The sequence below is a fragment of the Cataglyphis hispanica genome, chromosome 10 (genome assembly GCF_021464435.1).
Source record: "Cataglyphis hispanica isolate Lineage 1 chromosome 10, ULB_Chis1_1.0, whole genome shotgun sequence".
In the NCBI taxonomy this organism is placed as follows: Eukaryota; Metazoa; Arthropoda; class Insecta; order Hymenoptera; family Formicidae; genus Cataglyphis; species Cataglyphis hispanica.
The window spans coordinates 3411082-3435289 of NC_065963.1; the positions used below are offsets into that span (position 1 = coordinate 3411082).

Genomic DNA, 24208 nt, shown 5'->3' on the forward strand with positions numbered 1-24208 from the left:
AAAAATAAATTACGATAATGAAAATAGAAGACTAACAACAAGAGAGTCATTTAATTGTTAAGTTTACACACGCTATGCTAGACTTATCGTAATTCGCTTGCCATGTGCAACAAGCAAACGGAAACGTCGAACCGGAAATACCCGCAAGATCTATTCAGGATCGTAGAGAGAGGATCGTAAGGTTTCCATGCTCTTTTCTCTTCTTCGCGCGCGGTGCAAGACCCGGTTATTTGCCGCGGGAAAAAGAAAGGAGACGGGGCGAGACGAGGCGAGGCGAGAGAAGAAACGTTCGAGACTAATGGAGAAGATTCGAAAGCAGCAGGAAAATAAGCAACCCAGGATGCTCGCGGCAAGATGCTTTTGCATTGAAATGTCCGAAGCTCGGCGTTCACGTTCTCTTCCGTATTTCTGCCTTTTCTTGCGAGAGAGAAGCTCACCGGCAAAATGGACACTGAGAGATACGAAACGGCGTCGATCTACAAAAGGGACGAAAACACCTTTCAACGGCGAAAATATTTCGCAGACACAAGCTGTCCGTCCATTCTCCTCGCGGATAATTATCGCGAAGACGCGAATCGACGCGCCTTCATCGACATTAACGGGGCGCAGATCGATAAATCGCTCCCGTATCGTATAATCGCCGAACGCGTTGCATTATGCAGGGAAAACATTAAGCGACAGAAAGAGGAAGCGCGTCCGTACACCGCGACGAGAAAATCGGATATTCCCTTTTCCCATCTCGTTCGCCGCGATGCGACGCTGATGCGTATCGCGGGGATTGACGTCTGAGGGACGCGCAAAGCTCTGATAAAGGCCGAGGAATATCTCTCTCTTCTCTCTCGACGCTAAATATTCAAGACGCATGAACGCGTCGCACAATCGCTCGGCGCGGAATTAATTTCGAAGCTTCTGAATTTGACGTTTTCCATCCGCGCCTCCGAAGAATTCCGTCGACGGACGAAAAGGGAAACCTTGTAGCGTCTGATAAGCCGTAGATGGAGAAAATTGCGCGATCCCCTTCCTCCCGCCACCCCCCGAGCCGCCGAGTCCTCCTCCCCCGACGCCGGCTGCTGTGTTTTTACCCTCGCAAAAAAAACCTACTGGTGGTCTGACGTTAACGGATGTAAGAGCTCCGGTGGACGCGGAATTGTTGGCCGTTTTGTAGAATTAGCTTCATGGCTTTTACTTCCCGACGGGATATCCCTCGTGTTGCTTTGTTTCGGGCAATATCGTGTAGCGCGGGCGAAAACATCGCGATCGTCCACTTTCAGATCGCAAATATACGTGGCAAAAAACGAACGTGTTTCTGTTTCTTAAATGAATCCAAAAAAAAGTACATTAATGTAAATTAAATTCGCGATTACTTTTCGCTGCAGGAGCTTCGAGATTTCACGTACGCAGTTTAATCAACAATATTATATATGCGAGGGTAACACAAATGAAAGCGGGTTATATTGATCATGTAAAATGCCGTTGTTCATGGGAATGAGCGAAAAAAATAGTACGTATCGCGCGGCGGTCAATATCGAACCCGCGCGGGACTCTGCGTTTACGTACCTTTTATGCCAATACGAGCGCGCGGTATAAAAAAAAAAAAAAAGGAACAAAAAGAAAAAAAAAGAGAAGCGTAAATGACAGCGCGAGAAGAGAGATAGAGCGAGCGATTTTCCCTGCGCTCGCCCGCGGACTGTTGATTCAGCCCGTCTGTTTTCTCTCCTCTCTTGCATTGATTCCATCCCTCCTCTCCCAGGATACTTTTACATCTGTCCTCTTTCTTCTCGCAAAGCGATCTCGCCTTCCCTCCCCCCCCCTCCCCTCCCCCCGGGTGATCTGTTTCAGGTAATACACACGCGTTTCAGCCCTTCCCCCTTCAGCCGTGTCGTCGCCCCGAGGCGTCCACGTGCGAGGGAGAGTGAATTTGTTATGCATTTCATTGCATCCAACGGTTGCCCGAGCGTTCGCCCCCGCGGCGAATATCCTTTTCCACTCAATTATTTCATTAACCGTGTCTTCGCCTCAAAGCGATAGCTCCCCGACGCTCCTCTGCGTTCGACAGCTCTTTCGTTAGAGATACGTGGGGGAGGGAGGTTTATTATCGTCGACGAAGAGAGGCGATTTTTCCCTTTCGCGTTTAATCGACGACGAATCCAGTTTCAAAGACAGATCGTCTTTTGACTCGGCGCGAGCAGGGTCCGCTTAGGGCGGCTTTATCAATGGCAAGTTTCACGCGCGGTACTTTTCATTGTGAAATTTAGAAAAATGAGAGTGCACGCGACATGTGAAGGGTGCGCTTAATTTGCTTAACGAGCCACATGCGCCGATGAAGAGTAACTAGAATAACTACGAAATTTTTTTCTCGAAATAATAGAATGTGAGTATCGTGCATGTGCCCCGACACGGTATCTACACACATATTCTCTTTCTAGTTTTTTTTCCCCCCGTCAAAAAACGAAAGGAAATTTGAAAAGAAATGCTTTTAATGGACTACGAATTTTATATTTTACGAAAAAAATGGAAACATCGCGAAAAATGATACGTTATGTCTTTTCCAGCGATTTTCAGCTTTTCACATGATCGTCTTCCAAAGTGGAATAATCTCTTCGATGCACAAAAAAAATGCATGATGCAATTTAAACGTTTATCTATGTCGACAATTTTATTTTAGAATTCGCATAAAATTCAAAACACGGATATAAGTGTAATAGTTTAGTCTATTTTAATTTAAACTAATGGGCTGTAACGTCACGTGTGGCGTTAATCAAGCAGAATACAAAAAGGCAGAGAAAAAGAAAAAAAACAGTCGAGTAGAGAAAAAAGTCGAATGACGCACGCGATTTGCAATGTTTGTACGAATTCCCATTAAATCCTTTTGATTATTAAAATACACTTTTATCGCCTCATCTCCTTATATAAGGCTTAAAATCAAGTCCCCGAAATAACCATTGTAATAACAATAATGATTTCCACGCAAGCTCATATCGTCCATTTTTCTTCGGAGAAAATATTTATTCGCGGTAATTGAATACACACATTATCAATATTTACCCAATAAGCGTATTTTATATACACACATACATTTATTTATATTTATACGTGATACATGTATGTGTGTATATAAATTGCGCTCATATATATATATATATATATAAGCTCGATGCCATTCTGATAAGACAGAAATTTATTAAACGCCTCTCATATCGATAATACGCCATCGCTTATAATTGCCGCATTATTTAACGCTTTCGTTCGGCCGTTTAATGCAATTTCAGGAGCGTATGCGCGGTCACGATCGGCTCGGCCGTTTGTCGGGGTTCCCGATCAACACACACGCACGTGCGGAGGACGAACGTTGTTGGGGTGTGCGGCTCCGGGGTCCAGCGCTGCAGGCGGCCTCCGGGTCGAAGCGCATTGTTGGTTTTCCCCGCCCGTGTTTGCACTGTCCCGTAGTATTGTTGCGCGATGCACACTCTTGCCACCCCCGCCGGTCGGTCCTCGTCCCCGTGGGAGCGACGCACAAGGCGGGGGTATCTCATATTAGCCGCTTAATTGTCTCTATTTGTCGAAGCTCACCGCTCGACGATTCATGCCATTCGGGGAAGAGAGAGAGAGAGAGAGAGAGAGAGAGAAAGGGAGTAGCACTGTCCTTTCCCGAAGAGATCATCCTAAATCAAAATCAAAAAGAGCGAAACGATCTAATTGCTACGATTTTCGAAGGCATACCATCATCACTTGATATCGTCTAATTAATTTCTTCGATTGAATAAATCTTAAAAAAAAAAATTAATTCGACATAGTCTCTTCAGAACATGTATTCTCTTCAGAAAACACAAAAATATTTGACAGCTTTTATAGCTATGAAAAGCATTTTGTTTTAGAAAAGATAAAAAAAAAATGATAAGAATTGGCAAACAAAAAAAGAAAATTTATTCAACATATTTGTATTCTCTTCAAAAAACACAAAAATATTTGACAGATTTAATATAGCGATGAAAAGCATTTCGTTACTATTTTAGAAAAGATAAAAAGCAATGATAAGAATTGGAACCTTTTTTTAAACGCAAATGCGTCTAAAAAAAAAATCGTGTAAAATCCATTTTCGAATCCATTTTTAAAATAAAGTTTATTCTAAAATAAATGATTCAAATAAAAAAAATATTTATGTAGTTGATAGAAAAAAATCGTTTTCATTAATATTATATTTAATAAGCAGAATTGATATTATTATTTAGCGATAAACGAAAGAAGATAATTTTACGCAGTGGGTTAAGTGATATTTAACCTCACATTAGAAACAATCAAGAATAACCAATGTTACGATTTGTACGCGCAATCTAAATATGTATTGAAAAAATGTCAGTCGATAGGATGGTTTTATATTCCGTAACAAAGGCATTATCACGAATGTATAAAGGAACAGACGTCCTTTTCATGTCGCGTTATTGTCTTTGCGCGCATTGTTACGAGAGTTCGAGACGGTTATTTTTCCAACAATTGAATTGTATTTTGTAAATATTTTATCTCCGCTCATTTATTGTGACATTTATTTTACACTCGGTGCAACGCGACTCGGTAGAACCGTTTAATTAAAAAAAATTAAATTATCACATCTACGATCATACGACAAGAATCAACAGAATTGGAAATTAAATAAAGAAACTCGGTAATTAAAACTAAATAAAGATACAGTCCGCTTCGAAAGAAAAATAAGTGAATAATTTAGAATGTTAGCTTTCGATTACTCGATGCACATGAATTGTGTAAAATTAACTTTTATACGCTTACAAATTTTTGATGTAACAGATAAATTCTTCAATTGTTAATTCCCTTTTACGACATTATTTTGTATTATCTAATAATAATTACGATGTTTATTACGGCGAGAAGATTAAAATAAGTTTGTCAGACTCATCTCATTCGGATGAGGGTTATAACTTCGTTATAACGTTTCTTGTTTGTGCTTTTATGACCGAGACTACGACGCCGTCGTGAAATCTTCTTTAATCTCGCGGACATTTGCAGCGTCGAAGACTGCGGATAATTCGATTAATTCTTACCGTCGACAATGGATCTGATTAAAATGCAGCTTTGAGGTAACGCGACGAGATGGGTCCGTACACACTCGATGTGACCTTTATATTCAATCGGGTCAGAGAGTGGCTTCGGCATTAAATCCTCGGCGGATCGTCCGACGCCAATCTACGTTTTAATCGCCTCGTTTACCTCGATGACACAAAGGGATAGACAGATAGAATGGGAGTGTGCCGGGCGTCTCAGGACGTGCCGGCAAACAGCCGAGCGCTGCGTATATTGCTTTGTGTAAAAGTGCTTTCTTCAAGACTGCCTTTGGTCTCGATGCAAAACGCATCTCGAGGTGCCAAGACACCATTGAGCTTGCAAAACACGCTCTAACGGAGTAAATTAAATACACTTAAGAAGTCATAGCTTTGAAGTCGTGTAAATTCTTCCGCGGGAAATCCACAGTTCTTGTCTCACTTATTCAGTTTAAGCTCTTATTGCGATAATACACGTTTCTTTACAATTAATTTCTTCGCTTAAAAGTGTCTGCAGTTAATCATCGATATAATTAAAATTGATACAATTCATTTAGCTACGATTATCTCTTCGTAGCGTCGGATCACATGTAATTTCGACAGTTTCTTCTTCAAGGCTTTTTTTATTCGATTGCGTCAAATGAATTGTGACATCGGGCTCGCCTATTTCGGGGATAACGTATGCGTATGCATTTCATGTGTGTCGCTCCACTTTCAAGTCGAGCGCGGAGAAAACTTTCAACTAAAACTGACATACAAAAAAAAAGAAATATATTTAATCACGGAGATTCATTCGTTCTTTATGCATGAAACGTAATCCGATATTGGATCAGAACACTTTATAGTGCAAATTTGTCTAAAACTGGGCATTCTGCCAACGCTATACGCTTGAAATTTTAATCGCACGAATATAAATTTCGAGAGACTCAAATATATAGCGGGGAGAATAAAATTCACCAAGGTTTATGAAATATATAAATTAACATGAAATAATTATATGAACAGAAGCGATAATTGTTCCTCTAAAAGAGGAAAATTGGATTTTAATCCAACTCGTTAAAATTAAGATAGAAATAGTTCCTGTCAGACAATAGCAATTTTTTCAAACGAAAAATGTCTTTCTACTAATATCGAATCTGTCATTAATTTCGAGACTTCTCTACAATCAAATCCGTGCTATCTATAATTTACTTACGGTGTAAACTACATTGTAGGGATGTGTCACGCTATCCGGGTCATTTTAATGGCTTTAGATTAATTACGAGATGAAAGCAGATAGTATCATACAATTATACGCAGCGCTGTTTTGGCCGCACGGGCTGCGAAAAACCTGCACGTGCGTCAACAACGTTGTTACTTACACCACACGGGGACCTAATTCGCGATAATTCGCTCGCGTATGGTAACCCGCTGAGAGAGAGAGAGCCGCCGAATTACATTCTAATTATGCAGAGTACCGTGCCACGCATACCTGACGAAAGTTCCATCAAAGAAACGGCGAATGACACTTCTCCGCAATAAAACCTGATTAGATTCCAAACTAGCATTACGTGGGGATTACGCAGACTATGCGGAACGTATACTTACGCCGTTGCATACATATTCCTATCCGCCCTTGAATATCAAATCAGGGGCGCGGTGGTCTATATATGTAGGCGTTCGGCTCTCCTTCATTCATTAATTTGCATCTTGCGTTACACCGCGCTACATATATACAGTACAGACGATCTATTAATGATTACCGGCTCATGAAAATGCAATACTCGGAGGAATAACGCGTCCGGAAAGTTATATAGCAGCGAGTCGCATTCATTATTAATACACACTTGACTACTATCTTCTATTAATTCGACAACGTCGTGTAGTCTCGCTAATATCGTAATTCTAATGGAGGATTTGTGTGACGCTCTCTTAAAAATCTCGCACACCGAAAAATTGTATTCTCGAAATACGTACTTTATATAAATGTCTACCTTATATAAATCCTGTTAAAATATTTCTGAGGAGTCCTTCTAGCTTGACGCTCTGAAAATGAAGGCGATATTTGGGAATTTTTTTAAAGAAAAGTATTGTATAAAACATTAATTGTAAACTTTGCACGTTCAATTCAATATCCTGAATTTTTTTCAAACAAAAATATTTGTTTGTTTTAGAGTAATCCAATCAGGGTCTCTAAAAAAAATTGTTGTTCGTGGCGAACATGATTTCAGCCGTTATAGTCATTTTGAAATAAAAAAAACCAAAAACATTCTGACTCTGTATGAGTGTGTCTATCGCGTAAACTAGAATAAAAAAAATATTGAAAAATAAAAAATAGCCACGTCTCGAAAAACAAATTTTTATTTTTTACCAAAAAATTGATTAATTTTGTAAGTCGCAAAAGTCAAATTTTGCAAATATTTAATTCTAATTTACACGTCACAATCATACAAATTAAGAATCTTTTTGACTTTTTTATTTCAGATGATTATAACGGCTGGAATCATGTGTGCCACAAACAACAAATTTTTTTGAGGGAACCCTGATTGGACTACTATATACAAATAAATTAATTTTTTTTGTTTCGAAAAAATTCAGGATATATTTAAAATATTATTTAATAAATAAAGTTTAAAATCAATATGTTTTATAATTTTCTTTAAAAATATTCTCAAAAATCGCCTTCATTTTCAGAGCGTCAAAACTAGGAAGATTAATGAATAAGAATATTTCCTTCTTTACATGATGTTTTTTAAAAAATGTTTTTAAATTAAGAACATATTCTTAATTTGCGATAACAAATATTTATTTGTAAAACCTTTTTTTTTATCACGGTTAAATCAATGACCTCAAATATTAATACAAATCTATATATATTATACTAGACTACTAATAGCGATGACGGACAGCCGGTCACATTTGAACAGAATATAATCAAGCTATCAATAGATACTTATTTTTGAAGGAAAAGTTGCAATATTAAATAAAATTTTTATATTAAATATATACAAAACTTTTATATTAAATTTTGCAGCTTTTCCTTCAAAAATAAGTATTGATTGACAGTCTGGTTATATTTTGCCCAATTGTAAATAGATGTCCTCATCTATTACATCTCAACAATCTAATGTAATATCTAAAAGTCTGTCAAATATTAAATAATGATAAGAAAAACATCTCATTTAGCATGTATATTCGTATATATATGTATATACATTAATAATATCTGATACTTTTTAGAGAATTTCTCTCTTAAATCAAGACAATCTTTTTTTGGGACTTATTTTAAAGGAAAAAATATTATAAAAATAAGACAATATTTTTACGATGAGAATACAATTTTTTTCGATGCACGCATAAAAAAATCTCTCTCTATCAAAAGAATTAACATGGATGCGCGGCGTGAAAAAGTCTTTTCCAACGGTGGAACGATATCATCCCTGCCGTTGGTTAAAACTTTTAATGATTTCTCGAAGATTTGTCAGCGTGTATCTCGCGGAGGAGCTCGCGGAGATGGATCGCTCGGGCGAAAAATAATTAGCGTTATAACTCAGAGGGAAAATCGAGAGAGCGAGAGCTTGGCGGCCGCGCGAGAACGAGCGGGGCAAGAGGGGGGAGGGATGGGGTGGGCCCGGTTTGTATCGGCGCTACATGTGATGGATTACAGCGATCAATGAAAGGTTGATCAGTCGGCTGATTGATTAGATAAGTTTCGGCGGTAACCGAACGAACCGCTGGCGCGCGAGTTTCCGACACTTCGGTCTGCCTTCCGTCTATTTTTCCCCCCGTAAGTTTTCTCTCTCTCTCTCTCTCTCTCTCCCACTCTGTCGGCTTCATCCCTTGGCGCTGTGCGGCTCTTTTATTTATTCATGTCGCCCACAACACGCGCGCTACCAGGTGGCGGCCATTTTTGCGGGTCAAAAACGAGCAGCGGAAGTCAGGAGTCATGAGGGAGAAGAAATTAAGGTCGCGACCAGGAGTTGAAATTTTTAACAGCGCCAATTCCTTCCTACCGTCTCTTTGTCGCCCGTCCAAATGGAATTTGAAAATTGCGGGACTTTTTCGTCGTATTTCAAAAAAAGAGAGAGAGAGAGAGAGAGAGAGAGAGAGAGAGATCAATGTTACCTGTTGTCCATTCGGTTCTGGAGAGCTCTTGTAATATCTCTCTGTTTCTCGAATCGTGAAAATAGCATCGTATTATACTTTGTTAAATTTTAAATAGTTGTTTTTCGCGACAACCGGCACAAAAACGAGCCAATCCGAGAAAAGGAGATTAGGGTTATTTCTTTGCACAAACAGATACAAAGATACATTTGTAGCCACTAAATTTTAAATTTCTGATTTTATACTGTTATTACTATTAAGACTATTACTATTAATTACTTATAAATAAGAAATAAAACAAATATATACAAAACATCACGTGAACATCGGTCGGTTGTTAAAAATTGTACATCTTTGCAATTCTGATTGTTGCATCGAAAGCTCGCTGAAATGCATATGGCAACGACAGCGATTTACAGATCGTTGCTCTCAAATGTCACTTGCTCTCCGAGCATTCCCGGAATTTTGCAAAATATCCCGTGCGTTACCTTCGGGTCCGAGCATCAGTGGCGCGATATTCGATGTTGCCGAGCGTTTCCTGGAAACCTAGGAAAATTCGCTATCCCATTCGCGTCGAGTTTATGGTCATTGAATCTGAACAATTTTCACTCCGCCACGGTCTCTCAAGTCGGATGAAAATTTACGGGGGAGGAGAGAGGGAGAAAGAGACGAAGGGATCCACTTCGGACGGGACCGACCGCCGACATCGCGTCGGAATGTTTCCACCTTGTGTTCGCTATGGACGATGGCTTCCACGAATCAAAAATGAAAGAAAAAAACACACTGGCGGAAAGCAAGAGCGGGCAAGAAATTAAGATCGCAAACCATGACTGTAACTTTAGCGTCAGCCGTCCATGATTCTCCCCTTTATGTGTTCTGCTCGCCAAAAGCGCGCTACATTCAGAAACCCCACAAACACGACGATGAATTCCATCTTCCATTCGTGCAAAGTGGCCTATTCTACGATTTATGAAATACTTAACGAAAACTTTATCAGTTTACGTACGATGTACATGAATATTAAGCAATTTGTAAAAAATTCTTCGGATTTTTGAACAGAGGAAATGTGCAGAAATGCGGAATAAATGCAGCTTAAACCGCGCTGTCAAAATTCTCGAGGAATTTCTAGAAAGTCTGGAACCCGATGCGACTATACATTCCGCATCATGACGACTCTCGTAATAAACATTCTTATCTCTCGCCGCGTCGTCCTACTCTCGGGCAAGGAAACGATTCGATTCGGGAGAGAGAGAGAAAGAGAGAGAGAGAGAGAGACGCCGGTAATGCATCGGCGCGATCCCGTGGCAAAATCCTCTCGCGCGCCCTCGGGTCCCGTAAATCCTGAACGCAATTAGTAAAGTGACGCGCCAACGTCGCCCATCCGAGTAAACTCGAAACTTCGTCCGTTTACCTGCATCCGTCTTGAAAGTTTCAAAATGCACAGCCAAACACGCCGAATGGTGGTGGCTGGCGGTTTCGAGGACGACGAGAACCTCGCATTTCCCGTCGCCAGCATCACAAAGGAGGGAACGGGAGAATGGGAACGATGAGAAACAAGGGGGAAGGGGGGGGGAAGCTATTTATTGCGGGTGTCGCGGCGCAAGAAACCATCGAGTTATAGACAATCGCGAGAGTAAGATGGGATAAGAACCGTCCTCGCGTAGAAACGGAGAACGATAGTCGGACGAAGAAAATGGAGAACTATAGTCGAGGAGAGGAAGACTCCATTCGACGTCTCTATCCACTCTGTTTTCCCCTCCTCTTTCCATGTATTTTCTTTACTCCTTTTTTCGTTATCTGCGCTTTCTTTCTCTCTCTCTCTCTCTCTGTCTTTCCCTCTGCCTCTCCCTATCGCGCTGTCTCAGCGCGACCTGAGAGGTAATTCCTTTTCGTTCTACATTCTACATTTCGTTCTACAGTAAATGGAATATCGGACGCTCGTTTGTCTGAGACCTCGTCGATGCTCCGTCTTCAGCTTCCGTTTCATTCGCTTAACTTACTGCCCCACAACAAATACATCTCTCTCGTCCCGACCGGATTTTCTAACGTGAATCGCTTGTTATTTATACTTCGATGCTCAGAATTGGGGTCCACAAATGTTCGCACAATTTCTCATTGATCTCTTACTCCGACAAAGTCGATTTTTCTTTACGCGACGTATTTTAGAATAAATTCTTCTTAAATTAAAAATACATATATTCTTAATTTGCGACAACTTGTAGCAAATGTCTATTTGTAAAACTATGTTTTGTTATTCCAAACATTAAATAAGACAAAGTTAAAAAAAATCCCCATGTTCTAGTTTAGTATATATTGTTATACGTTAAGAATATGTGATACTCTTTAGAGGATTTCTCTTTTAAATTAAGAGGATTCTTTTGGCGCTTACTTTAAAGAAAGGTATTACAAATGAAATATTCTTAAGATGAGAATTCATTTTTTTTTCGCCGGCATAATTCGGACGAAATATGCATAGTGACGCGGAGATGACACGAACTACCCTTTCCAATTTGATTCCAATCAGCGAATACTCCGTCGAGACGGCCGCGTCGGAAGGGCCGCCGTGACGTGGCGTAAAGCGGAAACGCCGCTATATGTCGCGGCGTGATATTATTCATATGCCGGCGACGCGTTTGGCTCGTCACTCCGGACGCAGAGGCAATATAACTTTTTTTCCCGACTCCTCTCTCTCTCTCTCTCTCTCTCTCTCTCTCTAACTCAAAGTTCGAACACACGTGTTTGTCCGTGGTTGTCCCTTTTTTTTGCCTCTCCGCCACAGCCACGCGTGGCCGGAAATGACGCCGGCCGGCACGTGGAATCGCGCGGATGACTTTCTCTTCCACGTTTCCCTTCCGACGATAGCGCGAGAGCGTATAACCGCGACATCCGCTATGTTGCCTGGTCGCGAACATACGTTAATTCGTTCAGCCATCTTTCGAGTACAACAGGATTTTTATTCCCCTTTTTTTTCGATATTCGTTACTTTATCGAGAAGAAAATGATAATCTAATATGACTTATGAGTAATTGATTTATTATTGTTACAAATATTTATTGCTGAATTAATTGTTATCATTACGTCAATTAAAAAGGGATGCGTACGTGCAATACACATGCTCTAATCACTGTGAGATCGTTGAGTCTACATGGACGCAGAGAGAGCTGCATCTCCTCCCTAACTAGATGATCCGTTTTACCTATTCTGATAGGGCGACGATGCCACGATGCCGAAGCGTGGTTAAGTGTAATGTAATATCGCTACCTTATCATCACAACGTCTCTCGTTAACGACTCTATGAGATAATTGATACAATACATATATGGGAAGATGGAACTCTCCAGAGAATCTCAACCACATCGAATTTAATAAGTATCAATTAGCTTCGATTCGAATTCGCATTATGATCGCATCGTTAACGCGATAATAAATGATCCTTTGTGCAATTTATGGTTTTTTATCATCGTGTTTCGTGCAATTTTTAATTTCTCTATTACATGGATTGCATGGGTAGAGCGTGGTTGGCTTAGACATATTCTGATTAGTGTTAAAAAAAACGTGTACGATGATGAATTAATAAACTTTCGTTAATAAATTTTGGGCTTCACACACGGGCGCACAATTCAATTATCCTGTACTCGTCCACGTCATTTATATGTAACCTCTGTAACCTACATATTCCACGCCATTTCACCATTTTCCAATTATCCTGCAATAATGAGACCTAATATTCCATTATTACAACGTGTCGGTTACTTTATCGCTTAAGAAGGATTAATGACGACGGCCGACTAGCAATTTTATTATCGCGAACTAACGTGAGTGTACACATGTGTTGTAGGGAAATTAATTATGTAATCGTCAGATTTTGTGCTTTGCCAGCACTTATAAAGTCAATTAATATGGCCACAATAATCTTGTTGAAGCATAAAGCTTCCTTGATAAATCAAAATGTTTAAAATTGTATACACAATAATTATAAAATTGAATTAGCATCATAATTTTATTTATGTTTTTCTGAGTACTTGCATAATTAGAGTCCATATTTTATAAATATTGTTAAATATATAATTTAAATTTTTATATTCAATTTTATATTAAATTATTGTAAAATAAATATAAGCTAATATTATTTTAATTTATCTTTCTGGAAAATTTCAAATCTTCCTCTTGCTTTCCTTGAAAATATACTATATATAATTTGAATCCGCATCATTCTTATTTTTGCTCTCCACATCGCATGTTTGTATTGCTCGACGATTGCAACAACCGCGATACCGCTGTCGCAGTGAGCTTAATTGTATGCAATATAAAAACAAATTGCAGATCCTCTATACGCTTTTTTAAATCGACAAACAGTTATCGCGCGGCGCAAACTGCAATCGCCTGTCATTATTTTGGATTATCGGTTACCGTTAATTGACGGTCGAGCGCAATGTATCGTGCAGTCTGTTCCCGATCGAAACTATTATCGGGTCGACGAATATCACGACGATACCTGTCACGGTGAGAAATAACACGATCGGTCGAATCGAACAAAAGCATTAACGGAAAAATCGTGGGATAGTGAGTGTATCACGCTTCATAAATATCGCTTGCCCGTAAATCAATTAATTGTCATGCCGTGTATATATTGGTCTTGTGTGTTGTAAAATGTTTGTCTGCTCACGATAGTTCATTATGAGAAGTAACGGTCGAATGATGGAATATATATGGTGCAGTAACCGTATCATCGCGCGACTGTATAATTTCTTTTTTACATATTTATTTTAATCGATAAATATAACTTTTTTACATATAAACATCCGTGTTTTCTCGCACGAATATTAACTCATAATTATTTTCAGCTAGATATTCGAGATTCGCTAGATTAGTTATCTTAAGATAAGCAAGTTACTGCTAGTGTGATAACATCCATGTTACCAACAACAAACAAACTATGACGCTTACACGTATATCTAATATCCATTAATGCAGAACGGCATAATTAGATGCATATTAAGCAAACAATTTAGCTTTAGCGTTCGCGCATAAATTGGTGCATCGTAATCTACATTGAACAATTGCGTATTTTTGTTATTATTTAAACATGATATATATGGCCAAGAGGGCCATGTATTATGTATATGTTCTTTTTTTATAACTTTTTTAACAACACATTACACTAGGTAATAATTTTAAACGTATTTAAAGAGAAATTTTCTCTCGCGCACAAAAATGTTTATAGCATTTTGCAAATAATTTAATAATTAATATTCGAGTTAAATAATTCATATTTTTCACAATTATTTTCATTCTCCATGTCCTTGCCTCTTGTCGTATCTTCTTGTCACAAATTCTATCTCCGTCTCTCTTTCCGTTACTCATCCCTCTCTAGTCGAAGCCGCAGTGGTGGCAGGAGGGGTTTGCTGATTGGGAAGCTAATCACGCGCTACTCTCCATTACATTAATTAAAACTTAGCTCTCAACTCTACTCGGCTCCCACGTCACCCGCCGCTCCATCCGCCGTTGTCCTTTTCTTCCTCTCATCCTGTTTCTATTCCCGCGATCAGTCTCTCCGCTCTCGTTCGTCTACCTATCCACGTATGCCACCGCTTGTATATAACGCTAAGAAAATCATGGCTGCTTCCAGCAAGGAGAGGATATGAATAAATAATGAGTCTGTTCTGCCATTATTTAATAAATAGCGTATTGTTAAGATCGATACGATCGTTGGGAATGACTATCATTTCTTTCGCATTGTCGTTACTTAAACAAAGTTCCTATCGTTCCTCGATTAATTTATTATTTATTATATAATCTATTTAATAAAAATTGTTCTTTGTTATATAAATAAAAAGATCTCAATTAACAAATGCGTATGAGATTAATCCATCCCTCTAAGAAACTTAGCAATTTGTTCAATTTGTCAAGAAAAAAATTAAAACAGATTTTACATTCAATAAAGAAAAGTATTACAAAGTTAAAGTATTATATGAATAGAAAGAGTCTAGTAAAAATGCTGCTATTAGAGACTTATTTAGTTTGTCTTTCCTATCTATTACTCGTGAGAGTTTTGCTTTCAGAAGTTGCTCCCAAGGGATTGCACTCTCAAATGGATACCGTTTGAGAATTACTCTCAATTCAACGTCTACCTCATGTCCCCACGTCCCATAGTGATTTACTGTTGAGACTTGTTCTCAAATTGCGAAACTCCAAAGTTCAAAATACACAAATTTTTAACTAGATATTTTCACCTGAAAACGCAAAAGAAAAAAAAAAAAAAAAAAAAAAAAATTGATTCCCTCAAATTCTATATCTTGTATGCTTCATTGCATATTGATAAATAATCTGTTATGTATATTGACGGCTATAAATATAATCGTCTTTTTTCGTCATATTTGTACAATCGCGAATATATATCGGCAGAATTAATCCGCGAACTAGAGCGTTTGTTATACAAAAAATTTGTATGTTATAAAACCGCTTTGGCCGCTCCGGCGAAATCCCTACTCGACCCAATTCGTGGATCGAGTATATCCGTGAGTTTACGTAGAAATAGGGCAGAACGCGGATTACGAATAAATAACATTGCACCTGGTTGATAATGATATTTATATGGAACGTTGAATTACACGTATTACACACTCGCTCGATATCAACGAAAGGAAATAGATTGTTCTCGCGATTCTATCGCAAGATTCCACCGTCTATTTTTCTCCCGCTCATACATTCATCTTCCTAGGAGAGCCAATAACGAGCGCGAAAAACAGCTTCTCTGCCCGCTAATGTTACGATTATGGCCGCACGTTCAATCAAGTCGAGCTGACGATCGACACGAGTATTCGTGTAACTATACGATATCCGATATACAGGATAGTTTGCGATAGAATATCCATAAATCGAGACTACGTTAGATTGGAAAATTAGCTTAATTATCGACTGAAAGTTTAACTCTGAACTATCAACATTCTATCACAGGACACCTCGGATACCTATATATAGGTATATCGTGAATATTATCCGATCGAAATGGACCGCACTTTAACTTTACCTTCGATAGGAAGGGATTGGGAGGCGATAAACGTTAGCAAAATTGGAAAAAGTGCCGATCAAACAAAATTAATTGGGTTCTCTGCAACAAAGCAACTCTCATTTCCAAGCGAGAACGAACCGATTCTGAGCGCTTCTCACAATCGATAAAAATCGCCAACGATTTCACCCCCGAACTTTACTCCCCTATTCGGATGGGCTGCGGCGATATCGTTTCTGTAATTCTAACATGGGATAAAAGATCGTGTTTGACTAGAAACTACGGCGAAAGTATACAGACAGATACGGTACGGGTCTATCCCGACGAAATATAACATACGGTTCTATGTACACGCGACGTGCGAATTTTGCAGAAAATGTGCAAATGGAAATATAGGGAGAGAATTCTGGTTACGGAAAAGCACACGATCGGGCCAATGAAAAATGTTTTCCTTTCCATAACGTGACCGGAGAATTCGTCGTTTCAATTATTTTCCAACGCTGTTGATACGCGAGTCGGAGAAATACGGCGATATATGAGATATAATCTCGTTATACACAAATGAAGAGTTTTTCCGTCAAAATATCGAAAAATATTTCAATAATTCATTTCGTTAATTTTATATCAGCTACAGGAAAAAAAATTGTGCAAATTAGAAATTTGCACATTGCTTCCTCGTAATTTTATATATTCCCTTTCTTTTATAATATCAGTAAAAATGTCTCATGTAAAAATATTTAGTTCGATATCTCAAAATTTGCGGAAGTTAGAGCGTCCTTTTTGTGCGCATACACGCATACGGACATTTTGTAAAAATATGTTTTTTTTTCGATGTTTTAGAATATTCTGAACACATTGGTATCAAAATTTGAAAAAAAAATTTTTCACAAAAACAAAGCTTTCTATGAGGAAGCAAAATAATATAATACTTTTCTTCTGTTTTAATTAGATTTTACCTTATTAACGTTAATAAAACATTCGACAATTATATTTAGTGCGAGATTTCTCGGACCATTAATCTTTAGTAGAATATTTCGTAAGTTATCATATAAAATTTACATTCTGAATAATATAAAACGTCGTTCTACGTCTTGCTAGCCACTTTTTCGCGAAATGAGCCGCGCAAAGTCTCCGGGAGGAACTCTGGAAAAGTAAAACTATCGCACGCGATAGTTAGCGATCGTAATTATAACTTACACGCGGCTTTATAACGAACTGAAAAGCGGTGCTTTTTCGCGCGGTGGACCATAGAATGGAAAACCAGAGAGAGAGAGGCCGACAGTTCGCCCCCGGGGCGCTCGTTCGCAGAGCGGTTTCTATTCAACATTTACGTCATACGTTCGCGTACTACATTCGTCGACGTACTACGCATTCGTCGTAAATCTCATCACCGTATATACACACACGTGCGGCAGCGGACGGTAAAGGTAACACATATATCGATATACGAGAGCCATACGCGTGCGCTGCCGGATCGCTCGTTCTCTTCGATCTCAAAGCCATCCCTGCTCCGGTGTCACGGATGGAATTTCAGGAGAAACGTTTTATACGGTGAGTGTTCCCTCTCTCTCTCTCTCTCTCTCTCTCTTTATCTATCTATCTCTTGGCTGGCACGTCGCCTCGAGCGCTTTGTTGGAGGGCAGTTAATTAATAAAGGCTGGAAAGAAGGGAGCGAGCACGGGAGCACCGGGCGTTGATTCGCGAGGAAGAGGAGGAGGAGGGAAAAGGGATGCGAGGGATGGGGAGTATAAAAGGACAGAATGCTATACTATCGTTTCATATCGTTCGATCGGTCAGGCTCCACTTGCAATTCAAAGGGCATACTCACATGTCGTGAACGAGAAACTTATCGCCGCTTCTCTCCATGCAGAAGCCCTTGCTGGTGATTTCGGAGCCGTTGACGGTCACCAGATCCGTGTTCCCGGACTGGAACCACCGGCCGTACCACTCCTCCGGGAACGTGCAGCCTGGAACAGGAGAGACTTTTTAGAAGGAAGCAGGTCCGATCGCTGCCTGCGGGCGACATATTCTCGCTCCGTCAGTCGACAAGTTTCTAGATTTTAATCTGAGGATCTGAAATTGTCCGCGCCGGAAACGCAAAACAATTCATACAGTCGCTGCGATATTTTCCAGCCCCGGCGGGCTTGTACGCGTCAGGGTTACTTCGTTCTTCAACAATCCGGGGCTAAGGGGAACGTAATGAAACAATTGTAACTGGTGTTTCTTTTCCGTTTCTCCCATTCTCTCGGAAACAAACGGAAAATGTCAAGATCCGCGGGATTATTTTCTCCGCGAGAAACGCGGCGATCGCGCGGACTGAAAAGTTTGTGTTTTTCTTCGAGTCGAAAGAAGAAAATACGTACTACTAGCATGTAATGTTACATCAGTGGAAGAACGGCTATATATAACCCGTTGTCTATTTCACCATGATCCGAGCTGTAAATTGATTGCAACTGGAAGACTGTATTTATCTGTAGATTATATACAGTTATAAAATATGAGCTTTACATCGAACGTAATACGAGAATCTTTCGCTTCAAATCCCGGGGGTTTAACATGTGTAAAAAGTGGAATACACAGAGAAATATATTTATAAAATAATACTGTCCTCAAATATTTTCCGTGTCCTCATACGATTTAATAAGAATAGAAAATCGCCGTTTTTTCCATACTTTTGAATAATCAAAGTAAAGACTCTTTGCCAAACGATCATTGGGGGTGTTGCTTCATCACTTTGAAAGAGTCTTTTTTCCCTCCCTCACTGGATGGACGTCTTTACCGCTCCGTTTTTCATGGGCCGCGAGCGTAAATCCGAGATTCCACGAATATTTCGGATTCCCCTTGGCAACGGAGTTCGCCGCGAGCTCAAACGAAGTTGTAAAAATGGAGAATCTCCTTAGAGAGATCGGATTATCGTGAAAACGTGAACGAGCGAGAGAGAGAGAGAGAGAGAACTGCTGATTTTCTCTTCTCGTCGCGCACGATCGTTTATCCTTCTCCATCTTCCCTCCATCTCTCTCTCTCTCTCTCTCTCCCTCTTCCTGTCTGCTTCTGTAACAACGAGGATTACAACGAGAAGCGACGTCGCGATTAAGCATTGTTTGCCGGAAGCATTTTGCATTTAATAAGTCCAAGTGTTTCGGAATCCCAGATGAGCGGAGAATCGACGGAGGGAAGAGACGAAGCTGGGGGAGAAAAGGGTGGGAGGGGTTTCAGGAAAGACGACGAGGAATCTTGCGAATTCGCTATAAGAAGATACCGACTTCCTTCCCCTCCCGCGACTGTGTTTCAAAGTTGCGAAAACCGAGTCGATGGAAACGACAGCAGATGGGATTTATTAATATTCGAGAGAGTGAGAGAGAGAGAGAAATTCGAAAGAGAGAAATTGACGTTTTGTGCTAAAGCGACCACGTGCACGCGGGAGGCTCTCCCGCATTGTTCCTCTTGCTATCGAATACCGGATTGGTTCTGGACACCCATTATCGCGGCTCTTAATTTCCAACCCGCTCCCGTAGATTACGTTCGGAGAATTGCAACGCGTATCGAGTATCCCCATAGGTGTCTAATAGCAGGTATATCGCATGACTGCGTTGTTTGCTCCCGTCGCGATTGCGTCTTCGGTTACATCAACGTAATGTCTATAAGCTTTCTCCTCCGCGCTCTCAAAGAATATCCATTTCTTCATTAATAAGAATTAAATCAAAGATTATATGTTATCTGTTACTTTTCTAACTTACAACATTCGAGAAAGACGTAATCAGCAAAAAAGATTAAAGTTGTGTTTTCTATAAAATGATATAAAATTATCTATCTTGTTATTGCACCGAGCACTGTTTTTTTTTTTTAAATTATGGGATGCTTTTTTTATTTTGTCAAACTGTTAAATTTAATTTTGTTAAATTGTCAAATACTTTTTTATTTTAATTGTCAAATTGTTAAATTTAATTTTGTTAAACTGTCAAATTAATTGTATTTTAATTGTTAAACTTTTCTGCGCGGTAGAATCCAAAAGCAAGAGTACAATGCATGCTTCTTTACCCGAGCCGAAATTTTTCTCTATTTAGCAATATTATAGCGACGAGAGTGCGAGATATCGGCGATCTTTATCGGAGACCGGCAGAAAGAATAAAGGAAAATGAAGGGAAAAAAGCTTAAGGAAAGAAAGAAGGGGAGAGAGAACGGGATAAAGAGAGAAGAAGAAAGTAGGCAGCCACAGTATAATTAACGGAAATTGGAGTTAGGTCAGAAAGCAAAGTTATCGGGGAGAGTTTCGTCGGGGAGAGCGCACGGCAAGCATTTCGCGCAGGCGGACTAGCTTTTTCCGGGGCAGCCGCTGATATAATTACTAATTAATTACCGTTGCTGCCGTGCCGCGACGTTTCGGCGAGCGCGTTTAAAAGGACACTGTACGAGAACAGGGAAACAAAAATAACTATAATCTACCTCCCAGGTGGCTCTCTCAGCGAAGTGATATTCTACGCACCGAGTCGACGCTTGGTCCATTATAACAGCTTGTCAATGTTGTGACTATTTCAATAGTCAATGACGTCACGCTTGCGGCCTTAGTCAATTCTTCAATGACACGACAAAGTTTCGCCGCAAAGCTTGTTTATTTTCGTTTATTTTCATTTTTATGACAAACTTTTTTTGTTTCCCCGCGAGTCGAGAGCTGAGAGCTCCCGCAAACTTAACGCGACGTATCGACGTGTGATGGAAAGCGATCTGGCAGAAGGGAGACTATAAAAGTCGTTTCAGAAAAGTCATTTGAGAGATATCCATGCAAATTTCTATTTTTTTTTTCCCCTCGTTTTTTCCCTATTCGCTTATTTCCTTTATTCCTGCTATAAAACGCCTTCGTGCAAATTCTCACCTTTCTGTAATTTATTCAAGTCGAGGAATAACGAATACAGCTTGTATACCTCGGTATCTTACGAGCCCGCGGGGAATGCCATATTGCTCGGCTCGCGGGACATTCTTTACGTCGATGCTTTTTTTTCGCGACGGCAACACATTTAATGTCTTTACGTATGGTACGATCTTGTCATAAAGATCGCACCGCGGGAGAACGATTCTAGGAAATAAGAGCGGATTAAAGCTCGACCCACCATCGGACTCACCGAGAGAGAGAACTCGTATTTTTCGTAAACTGCGCAAACTTCTTCGCAAAAAGGGGGAGTCGATGCTTCAAAAAGAAGCCTGCGCACTCGCGTAGCGAGATAGAGGGATCAAGTGCGTTAACCACGAAAACGACCCCCGAACCACCGGGTGAGTGATCCGAGAAATCGATCTCCTCAGGATCAGATTATTGTTCTTGCTATCTCGACCGTCGACGATAAAATCCGTGAGACCGAAATATTCTATCGGAGGGGATCTGTTTTGTTGTTATAATTCAACATTGTTGGGAATTGAAAGATAAGCCTTAAATGGGGATATGATCAATGATTATTTTTTTTTTTTTTTGGGGGGGGGTTGATGTGTGTACGAAATTACACAGGAATATACTTTATAACGTATAGACAACTCTCCTGTAAGAGCTTTTCATTTTGGTATACTAACATTTGCTTGTCATTATTTTATTTTAATAAAGCTTTTAGTTTTTAAAAGACAAAAGTGCTTCTGGAATATATGTAAAATTATAAATTTCTTAAAATCTAACGAAAAATAATGTAAAAAGTCTTGTGAAACGTAGCGTTTTACTTTGTTCGTTGGGAATTTCCTTTGTTATTTAATGGGATTGCATCTGTTTAAATTATCAAAGACTGTAGAATTATATATAATAAAGCTTATTAAAATATTAAAAGCCTATTAAAAATAAAGCTAAAATTTTATTAATTTATAAATTTTTATGAAACTTTATATATTATATTAAAAATAATTATTGTGATTCAAATGTTTGTAAAAATTCATATTAGGATTATAAAATATTATATTTACGGAAAATAATACAAAATTTATGGAAAATAATACAAAATTTACATTTATATATTATTTATATATTACTTTCTGTAAATATAGTATTTTATAATCCCAATATAAATTTTTACAAAATACACAATGTTTTTCAACTATTATAAAATACTTCATAAAATTCTTATCACGTTAAGCATTGATAAGGTAAAAACAATATATTTAAATATTAGAGTATTAAAATTAATTTCAGCTATATATAATTAATTCGTGATTATATCTTTCAATTTTTAATTTGATCTTTTTTATTTCAATTCGTTTTTTTTTTTTACTCCATGATAAAACATTGCTGGAAAAGCTCAACAATAAATATCAACAACAAAGTAACGTCTTACAAAAAAAAAAAAGAAAAAGGTTCGTACAAATGGACTTGGAGATATCAAAAGTCCCTCAAAACTTTATAAACTTGGAAACTCACGTAGCCATTCGTCGATCAATTGATCATCAGAGGAGTTAAAAAATAGATTATCGAAGAAGCGCGAGAGGAAAAAGAAAGTAGAAGGCTACATATAGAGATTAGCAATTTATACTTAGCCGACGTTCGTGAATTATTGAAAAAATCACTCAAGTGTAAGACACTTCGAGATAAACTTTTTACACGGCCCAAGATATAACAACAATAATTTAGTACGTCGTATATAATACTCTGCAACAGTATATCTCGCTATCTCGAGAATATACTCGAACAAAACAGATAGAGTAACTCTTAAAAAAATCTCTTAAAATAATAAATAAGGATACACACAAGTTTAAAAAATGTTAGCAATTGTCATACACGTGAAACAAAAATTTGCAAGAAACGCAGCGTGAAACTAATAAAGTTTCTGGGGAAAAATACAGACTTTCATCAATTGTTTGTTCGAGTTAGAGAGCCGCGATTTTCTCTCTCCAAACGATTAATTCAATTTTTATGTATACATTTGCGCATACCTACACGTCCTCGAGCGTCTATCGCTGAGAATGATCGGGTTTCGGATGAAATAACTTGATTAAAATAATCTATCACCCGCTAGTGACAGGGATGATTGGCTATCTCAGTTAAATATGATGGAAGGACCATCTCTGTACTCGTGCACATAAGCGTCCTATATATTTCTCTCTCTCTCTCTCTCTCTCTCTCTCTCTCTCTCTCTCTCTTTCTTTCTTTCTTTCTGTCACTCTCTCTTTCATTCCGTCGTATTCGCTCGCTCGCACAGTTAGCCTGATATTTTCTCCTAGCTAGCTCTCCATCTCTGTATCGACAGAGGCAAATTGATTGGTAATATGTGGGCACTGCCCATCTACCAACCTCCGTGACATTTACCAACGGAAATGCCTCGTTTTTTCCGATATCCGAGCTTGAAAGAGTCGCTGAGAGGGCTTTTACCGTAGGAAATGAATATTACAGGAATGGATATCGTGCATCGGCACCTGGCCGACGATATTACAACATTCGCGAACATATACGTACAGTTATGGCGACTGAAAACACAAAAAGAGCATACACACGCGTCTGGAGCAGTAGTAGTAGCGCGATGAGGTCAGACATATGCAAGGAACCTTTGCAGAAGGATACAGACACATTAAAAAATTTTTATAAAATTTTTATAAAATTTTATAAAATATCAGTAAATATGCCAAACACACAACGAGTATATAAATATTTTAATTTTCTTCCAAATTAATATATTCAAAATTAGTAACCAGAAAAGAATAGCTTCTCACTGATACCAAACTTGCGTTTACAGTCCAAGCGTATCGATTCCCAGGCAGCTAATAACAAAAGTTTGAGATACATGCGCAATAAAAACCAATTTGCTTGATGTATAGACATTCTAATCCCGTGAGCAGTGCATGCGGACTGCGATTATTGCACGTATATGTACGTCAGCGAGTGATTGCGTGCACATCGTGCGTGCAAATGCCGCGGGATACGTCCTGAGAAACACGTCAAATATGAGTGACAACGTCCTGCACAGATATATAGGAATTAGGGGAGCGTATTGGAAACCGATCGATGTACATATATATATATATATATATATACGACCAATGAGACAGACCGAAGACGAATGTGTCAATCATCTCAAAGGGATTGTACATGACAGCCGCCTTTAGT

At 39.0% G+C, this 24208-nt stretch overlaps 1 protein-coding gene across 2 annotated transcripts in view; it reads right to left on the reverse strand.

Annotated features, from left to right (window-relative positions):
• The window catches only part of LOC126852543 (uncharacterized), a 242805-nt gene that overhangs the window by 46798 nt on the left and 171799 nt on the right, over positions 1-24208 (reverse strand). For both annotated transcript variants that reach the window (XM_050597449.1, XM_050597450.1), the window contains one exon: positions 17972-18110. In XM_050597449.1, the coding sequence (XP_050453406.1) occupies positions 17972-18110 (139 nt within the window). The remainder of the gene's footprint in view (positions 1-17971; positions 18111-24208) is intronic.